This window comes from Anas platyrhynchos, chromosome 3 (genome assembly GCF_047663525.1).
Source record: "Anas platyrhynchos isolate ZD024472 breed Pekin duck chromosome 3, IASCAAS_PekinDuck_T2T, whole genome shotgun sequence".
Taxonomy (NCBI): domain Eukaryota; kingdom Metazoa; phylum Chordata; class Aves; order Anseriformes; family Anatidae; genus Anas; species Anas platyrhynchos.
The window spans coordinates 61,825,386-61,832,755 of NC_092589.1; the positions used below are offsets into that span (position 1 = coordinate 61,825,386).

At 47.6% G+C, this 7,370-nt stretch overlaps 1 protein-coding gene across 2 annotated transcripts; it reads left to right on the forward strand.

Moving 5' to 3' along the window:
* The first annotated feature begins 395 nt into the window (after positions 1-395).
* Positions 396-7,142, forward strand: SGK1 (serum/glucocorticoid regulated kinase 1). Of its 2 annotated transcripts, none has more exons than XM_038176238.2 (12): positions 396-555; positions 1,908-1,983; positions 2,418-2,493; positions 2,944-3,048; positions 3,507-3,590; positions 3,698-3,829; positions 4,108-4,220; positions 4,377-4,500; positions 4,800-4,895; positions 5,013-5,168; positions 5,279-5,368; positions 5,906-7,142. In XM_038176238.2, exons 1-12 carry the CDS (start codon positions 522-524, stop codon positions 6,071-6,073), a joined length of 1,254 nt encoding a protein of 417 aa, XP_038032166.1. In that variant the 5' UTR covers positions 396-521; the 3' UTR covers positions 6,074-7,142. The 2 variants fall into 2 exon arrangements, with proteins under 2 accessions (XP_038032166.1, XP_027310294.2); XM_027454493.3 differs by lacking the exon at positions 396-555 and adding an exon at positions 1,609-1,767.
* Positions 7,143-7,370: the final 228 nt, after the last annotated feature.

Consider the following 7,370-nt stretch of genomic DNA (forward strand, 5'->3'; position numbering starts at 1 on the left):
ATCCGGCCGGCGGGGAAGCGCTGCCGGCAGCCGCGGCTCGGCGCCCGGGGGCGGGAGCGGACCCGGGGCCGCCTCCTCCGCCCGCCTTGGCTCGGGGCCCGGCCGGGGAAAGGAGGGGAACGGGGATGGGGACGGGGACCGGGGGGGGGGTCCCGGTGCGCGGCGGCTCGCAGCGGGTGCGGGCAGCGCCTCCTGGCGCCGCCGCGGGGCCGGGGCGGGTGTCGGAGGGCAGGGCAGGGCCGGCCCCCCCGCGGCGGGGTGTGCGCGGCTGCCGCTGATGACAGTAATTTTGAGGGCGATGTTGCAACGGGGCAGAGTGTGCGGGGCGGCCCGTGTCCGCGTTTATAACGCTCCCGGAGCGCCCTCGGCACCGCGATCCTAAGCGGGGCAGCGGCAGCGGCGCCCGGCCCCTCCGCCCCCCCCTCCCACCCCCGCCGCCTCCCCCTGCCCCCGGGCCGGGCACTCGGCCGGCCTCAGCCCGCCCCCGGCTGCTGAGCGCAGAGCACGGCCCCGCGGCGGAGATGAGGGGCAAGGAGGAGAAGTCGTCGCTCAAAGGTGACGGGGGGCACCGGGGGACACGGGGGGGAGGAGGGGGCGTGAGGGGCGCCGCGACCCGCGGCAGGTTGTGCGGGGCACCGGGGGCTGTGGCAGAGCCTGGGGTTTCTTTTTTTTTTTCGCCTTTCTTTTCTCTTTTCTCTCTTCAATTTCTGCCTCCGCTGATAGCGGCGGTTTTGGCGACAGGCGCGAGGAAAGCGACAAGTGGGAGCAGGCAGAGCCCCAGCAGCCGCTCCCCTCGCCCCTGCCCTTCCCGGCGCCGCTGCGCCCGCACTGGGGCGCCAGGGATCCCCCCCCCCCCATCTCCCGGAGGGACCCCGACCCCTTTCCCTCCTTCTTCCAGCGCTGTAAGGCGCTTTTGGAGACCTGCGCCCACCTCGCTGGGTGCCCCTGCTGCTGTCACCCCCCGAGGTGCGGCCGGCTGCCAAGGGATGCTGCCCAGCGGCAGGCTGGTGTTGGGCACGGGGGGGCACGGCAGCGGTGCCCCACGCACCGTGATCCCGAGTGGTCGTGGATAGGGAAAGCAAAAGGGAAAGCAATTTCTCCCCTCCTTCCCCTTTTTTTTCTTTTTTCTTTTTTTTTTTTTTTTTTGATGTTTGCACTGGTGCACTTGTCATCTCCCCACCACTTCCAGCAGCAGACCTCTCAGCCCTTTCCTCCCCCCGCCTCCAAGTTCAGCGAACCGGGATTTATTTATTTATTTTCCCTTACGTTTTCCCCTTTTTTGGCATTAAAGAAAAAAAAATTTTTTTTTTTTGGTTCGCTTTTGTGCTTTTGTTTGTTTTCCTTTTCCCTTTCGGTAACGGCCCGGCCGGGATCAGGGCAGCGCACAGAAGGGACATTTGTTTGTTTTAATGCAAACCGGGCAGGAAATCTTGTTCTCCGGAGCGGGGAGCGGGGAGGGGGGGGAATCAGTCTCCCGGGGCCGGCAGCGGGGCGGCGCCGTTCATCCCCCCCCCGACGGCCCCGGAGGCGGCCCCCCGGGGGGGGGGGGACGATCGGCGCCGCCCCTCTCCGGTCCCGCCCCGCTCCGCCGCCACTTAAGCGCTGTCGGGGGCCGCTCCGGGGCAGTGCGGTGCTGGTCGCAGTCGGCTCCTTGTCCCGGCATCTTTTCCCCTTCCAAGCCCAGAGCAATGACAGTGAAGGCAGCCGAGGCGTCGGGTCCCACCTTGACCTACGCCAAGATGAGGGGCATGGTGGCCATCCTCATCGGTGAGGCGGGCAGCGGGGATGCTGCTGGGTGGTGTACTTTTTTTTTTTTTTTTTTAACAAGACAGGCAGATGGCTTCGCGATTTTTTTTTATTTTTTTTTTTTTAAATTTTTTTAACACTCCTGTCCTTTTATTTTTTAGCTTTCATGAAGCAGAGAAGAATGGGGCTGAATGATTTCATTCAGAAGATAGCCACCAACTCCTATGCATGCAAACAGTAAGTATCAGACACTTCGGCCGGGTTTCAGTAATAAATACCATTACGTTTTATGAGACCGAGGAAAAATTGTTTACTCTAATGCCTCTGGCATGACTGTTACTGAAAAGTTAATTGCTCTTCCTGAGGTATTATTACTCACCTTGCACCAGTTCTTCATGAGCTGGGTTTGGGCGAGATGAGTCGGATGGGATTTCTAGAGCCCTGTCCCTGTTTTGATTTGTACTTACGGCACAAAGACATTTCTTTTTATGGCCGATTTTACTTTCTCTAGATGGATTTTATTTCTCAAGCCGAATAGGTTGTTTCAGTTGCTTTCTTTAACAGTCCAAGCCAAAACTGAACTCTCACCAGCGCGGTACTTGCTTGCCCTCTGGCGGAAAGATCTGCCTGACACTTACGGTGACTGATTATGCATGCTTTTCTCCTTACAGCCCTGAAGTTCAGTCTATTCTGAAAATCTCCCAGCCTCAAGAGCCTGAACTTATGAACGCTAATCCTTCTCCTCCGGTAAGCAGATTTAATGCTCTGTGAAGCATTTTTAGAACATCAACTGAGCTGGTAATAGAAGCGTAGCAAAATTAGCATCACGAGTGTAACTTCAGTTTGTAGCACTGATGTAGCTGGGAAAAAGAGTAATTAAGTTAGACTGAAACATTTTCCTAAAGCGGAGAAGAAGATTTTAAAAATAAAGCTTATTAGTTGGAACTTCACTGTGGAATGTAGCTAAGACCTCAAAGAATTCTTAAGTAAACCACTGCTGTTACACTTCTGTTGCGTAGTACCAAATAGTTTAACTTAATGGCAGATGTCTAGATTTCTTTTTTTAGTGATAAGGACAGGGCTGATCCTCTCTTTTGTGATCACTTTATCTATCCTTTAAAAAAAGAGAAGCACTGTTGAGCCTCTCACCGCCAAGCTGTTTTAATAAAAGTGGTTTCTATGTGTTTATTTTTCTAGCCCAGTCCTTCGCAGCAGATCAATCTTGGTCCGTCATCCAACCCACATGCCAAACCATCAGACTTCCATTTCTTAAAAGTGATTGGAAAAGGCAGTTTTGGGAAGGTAAGCTCAACTTCTTTTTACTGTGATTTTGATTACTCTTTAGCTCTTCTATGTAATGTCTGAGGGTTGTGCCTGTACCGGCTTTGGGGAAAGGTGGTCAGTTAAAACAGACCTGGGCATGTGCTGCTGCCCTGTGCCTGGCCAACTGCTGAGCTGCGGGAAGCAGGAGCGGGGTGCTGCATTTAAAAGTCACAGAAGAGCAAGGGAGTGAGGAGGCAGGAGTGCTTCAGCTTGGGGGAATATACGCCTTACTCTTGGAAAGAACGCTAGCTGTAAAAGCTGGATTTGTTTATCTGTGGGAGTGGTGATAGCTTTAGGCATTGCCAGCAAAGAGCTTGCAAGGTGAACTGGAGGAGTGTAGGAGTGCTCAGCATTTATCAGAAAGCGTTGTTTCTCATTGCTTACAATTTGTTCTGTATTTCAGTATTGCTCAGTTTTGGGGATTTGTTCTGTTTCAGGTTCTCCTTGCACGGCATAAGGCAGAAGAGCAGTTTTATGCTGTCAAAGTCCTGCAGAAAAAAGCAATCCTGAAAAAGAAGGAGGTAAGCTGCTTCTTAGTGATGCTGTTGTGATGTCAGTCAAATACATTTTTACTGCTATTGCTCAGCAAATCCTGTTGCTAAACATTGATGGTTTCTCATGTTTTCAGGAAAAGCACATTATGTCAGAACGCAATGTCCTGCTGAAAAATGTGAAACACCCCTTCCTAGTCGGACTTCACTTCTCCTTCCAAACTGCAGACAAATTGTATTTTGTCCTAGACTACATCAATGGTGGAGAGGTAAGCAGCAAGAAAATTAAATACTGTTTCCTATCATGTGACAGTGGTAGGGTAGGCTTTTACCCCTTCCTTTTAAATAAGAGTTCCAGGGGGACAAGCCATGAGGGAAAAGTTATTAGAGTTAATGTTTCCAGCCTGCCAAGTTTTGAACTACCAAAGGATCGTTAGGCCATTTCCTGCCATTGTTCTCCCTAGCTATATATGTTGAGTCTAATTAAGTGCATTGTTAACAGGCTTTGGCGCCGTTTACAGAACTTTGTTCTTTCTGTCTCCTGCAGTTGTTCTACCATCTCCAGAGGGAGCGTTGCTTCCTGGAACCAAGAGCCCGATTTTATGCTGCTGAAATTGCCAGTGCGCTGGGCTACCTGCACTCCCTGAACATAGTTTATCGGTAAGCAGTGTTGTTCTGCTTGTTAGACTAAAAAAAATCCAGGTCCTTTGTTTAATAAGTATTAAAAAGTTGACCTCAGTATTAGCTAAAAATAGCTAAACAGTCTTCTTGCTCTTGCTCTAATGAGTGGTTTTGTTCTTTCATCTGTTCCTACAGTGACTTGAAGCCAGAGAATATTCTGCTTGATTCTCAAGGGCACATTGTCTTGACCGACTTCGGACTCTGCAAAGAAAACATAGAGCACAACGGCACAACCTCCACCTTCTGCGGCACACCCGAGGTACGTCCAGTCCTCAGCCTGCAGTGAGAACTGACACTTCTTGTGCATTTTTACAGTGGGTTAGACAAGTGGGAGGCAGTATGGGTCTTGTAATATCAGGCTGTGGTGAGGACATGGGGGACACAGCTTGTTGATTAGGGAGAGAACAGCTTTCAAGCTGTCTCCCTGTTTATAAAGTACTTGTATCTTTCCAGTAGCTTAGATGTTGCTGGGATTCAGTAAGCTGCTTTCACTCAACAGTGAGGCGGTTTCTTAACTGCAAGGATCGCTTTGGCTAACAAGGCTCTCTTCTTCCACAGTATCTTGCTCCTGAAGTTCTGCACAAGCAGCCCTACGACAGGACTGTGGACTGGTGGTGCCTTGGAGCAGTCTTGTATGAGATGCTGTATGGCCTGGTAAGTCCTTGTTGTCAGATCAAACGAGCTTGCTCTTGAGCTTTCCCTGTGCTCTCAGCACAGACCTGCATGTTGTCAGCCTCATTAACTTTGGTCTCTCCGTTGCTGTTCCCACAGCCGCCCTTCTACAGCAGGAACACAGCAGAAATGTATGATAACATCTTGAACAAACCCTTGCAGCTCAAGCCAAATATTACCAACTCTGCTAGACATCTCCTGGAAGGCCTTCTGCAGAAGGATAGGACAAAGAGGCTTGGCGCCAAGGAGGACTTTGTAAGTGCCAAGAGGCCAGTTCTTCCCTGTGCACAGCACAGGAAGATGACTAGGTCATATTACTTACATTAGCTGGGGTCTGAATTAATCTATTTTTCTCTCCCTAACAGATGGAGATTAAGAGTCACATCTTCTTCTCCCCAATTAACTGGGATGATCTCATTAATAAGAAGATTACTCCCCCTTTTAACCCAAATGTGGTACGTATCACTTCTAATTATAGAATGTATAAAGTGTCTTTGCTTCCTACACGTCTATGTGGGGCGCCCAGAAGCCAGAGGGAACTAATCAGGTAGCTGTGTTTGGGAAACACAGCTTTTCCTTTCCTTGTGGCTGTCTAGACAAGGTTAAAAATAAGCTGTAGCTGGCTTTTTGCTGATGGACAGTCTAAATTTAGCAGGCTTTTTTTTTTGCCTCTGACAAATGATTCATTTGCATGGCTATTTAAAAATAATCCCTCTTATCCCCATGTTACTAAAGGGTAAGGTAAGGTGCAGAAAGGAAGTAGCTTCACAAGCACAGAGTAACATTTGGCTTGTCAGATATTAGTATCTAAGAATAGTGTTGTGGTAGTTCTTTTACTGTCTGAGCACTTCTCCAGCTCAGTTTAATAACTTGTCCAGAGATGGTAGTCTCAGATTGAGGGTGCTTGTCCCATTCTGAATTGAACTGTGCACTTAAAGAAAATAAAGACTTGTTCTAAATGTTATGCCTTTCCATTTCTCTCCTTTCAACAGAGTGGCCCCAGTGACCTGCGGCACTTTGATCCTGAGTTTACAGATGAGCCAGTCCCCAACTCCATCGGCCAGTCTCCAGACAGCATCCTCATCACCGCCAGTGTCAAAGAAGCTGCTGAGGCTTTTTTGGGCTTCTCATATGCCCCACCCGTGGATTCTTTCTTATGAACATTTTTCTTTCTTTCCCTTTTTAATAATAATAATTATTATTTTTGGTTTTGTTTGGCCTGCTGGTGGAATTGCCAGTTGACCAGTCATCTTGAAACAGAATTTGCACATTTCCACCATGGCAGCTTTGCAGCCTTAATTTCAACTACACTGTTCGCTGGAAGCTTTTTTGAAGAGCACATCACTCTCTGAATGAGCGTTACAGGCTTTTCATTTCCATTTGTTCTTCCCCCAAAGTGGTGCTGTCTCCTTGGGAAAGAAAAATAAAAGTGACTGCTGCCATAGGCTGCTACAGCAGACTGTAGGAATAAGAACAAGCAGTTTTGAAATCATGCTCTGAAAAGCCTTGCCTGAAGATCTATCCGCACGTGATGAGGATTTTATGAAATGTGCCTTTTTCTGATGAGATCTTGTTAGCTCCAAAGCTTTCCCTGTTGCAGAGTGTGTTTCTTAGTTCATTTATGTGGGTTTACTATGTGAACAAATGGTATGCGTGTGGTCTGCGTACTACAGATGGACTTAGTGTAAAGCATCAATGTGACACTTGCAGGATACCACAATGTGGGGCATTGTTTGTTTCTTCCATATTTGGAAGATAAATTAAGTGTAATTTTGAAATTTTTTTTGTAAATCTATACAGTCAACTAAAATTATTGAAATGGGCTCACAATTACTTGTATCCAAATGCTTGAAGAAAGCATTGCTGCTATGAAAAGATTTCTATTTTTAGAAAGGGTTTTTATGGACCAAAATGCCCCAGCTGCAGTCAGTCAAAGCTGTTGGTTTCTTTCTTTATTTCTCTTTCCTTTTTTTTTTCCTTTCTTTTTGTTTAAAAGATGTCGTCTGTAAAATGGGCATTATTTATGGTTTTGGGGGTTTTTCATTCGTAATTGTATGTATTGTAAAAAAGATCTGTACATTCAGTTGTAACTCTAGATGTATATTTAAACTTACAGACTTACTTGTAATGTATACTATCATTGTAATGTAATATAATTAACATGGTTATATGTATCATATTTTTTTGTGACCAAACCCATTGGTTTGCAGTAAAATCTTGAAAAATACATCCATGAAGTCTCATTTCTCTTTTAAAACAAAGGTTTTCTCCTTTTTAAAAAAAAAAAAAAAAAAATCAGCTGCCAATTAGCAAGGATACCTGCATCACTTTGCTTAGGTGTGTGATGATTATTTTGTCAAGCTGCACATATACATGCTGTTTGCCAAAATACTTGGTCTTCTAAATGTGGGTGGGTATACATTGGTTTGGGCTCCCTTTGTGGGAGCATCATGGGTT

Coding starts and splice junctions, on each gene's coding strand:
- SGK1 (XM_027454493.3), top strand. CDS start 1,689: ATGACAGTGAAGGCAGCCGAGGCGTCGGGTCCCACCTTGACCTACGCC. Junction 4,221..4,376: donor TCCCTGAACATAGTTTATCG/GTAAGCAGTGTT, acceptor CTGTTCCTACAG/TGACTTGAAGCCAGAGAATA. Junction 4,896..5,012: donor ATGAGATGCTGTATGGCCTG/GTAAGTCCTTGT, acceptor CTGTTCCCACAG/CCGCCCTTCTACAGCAGGAA.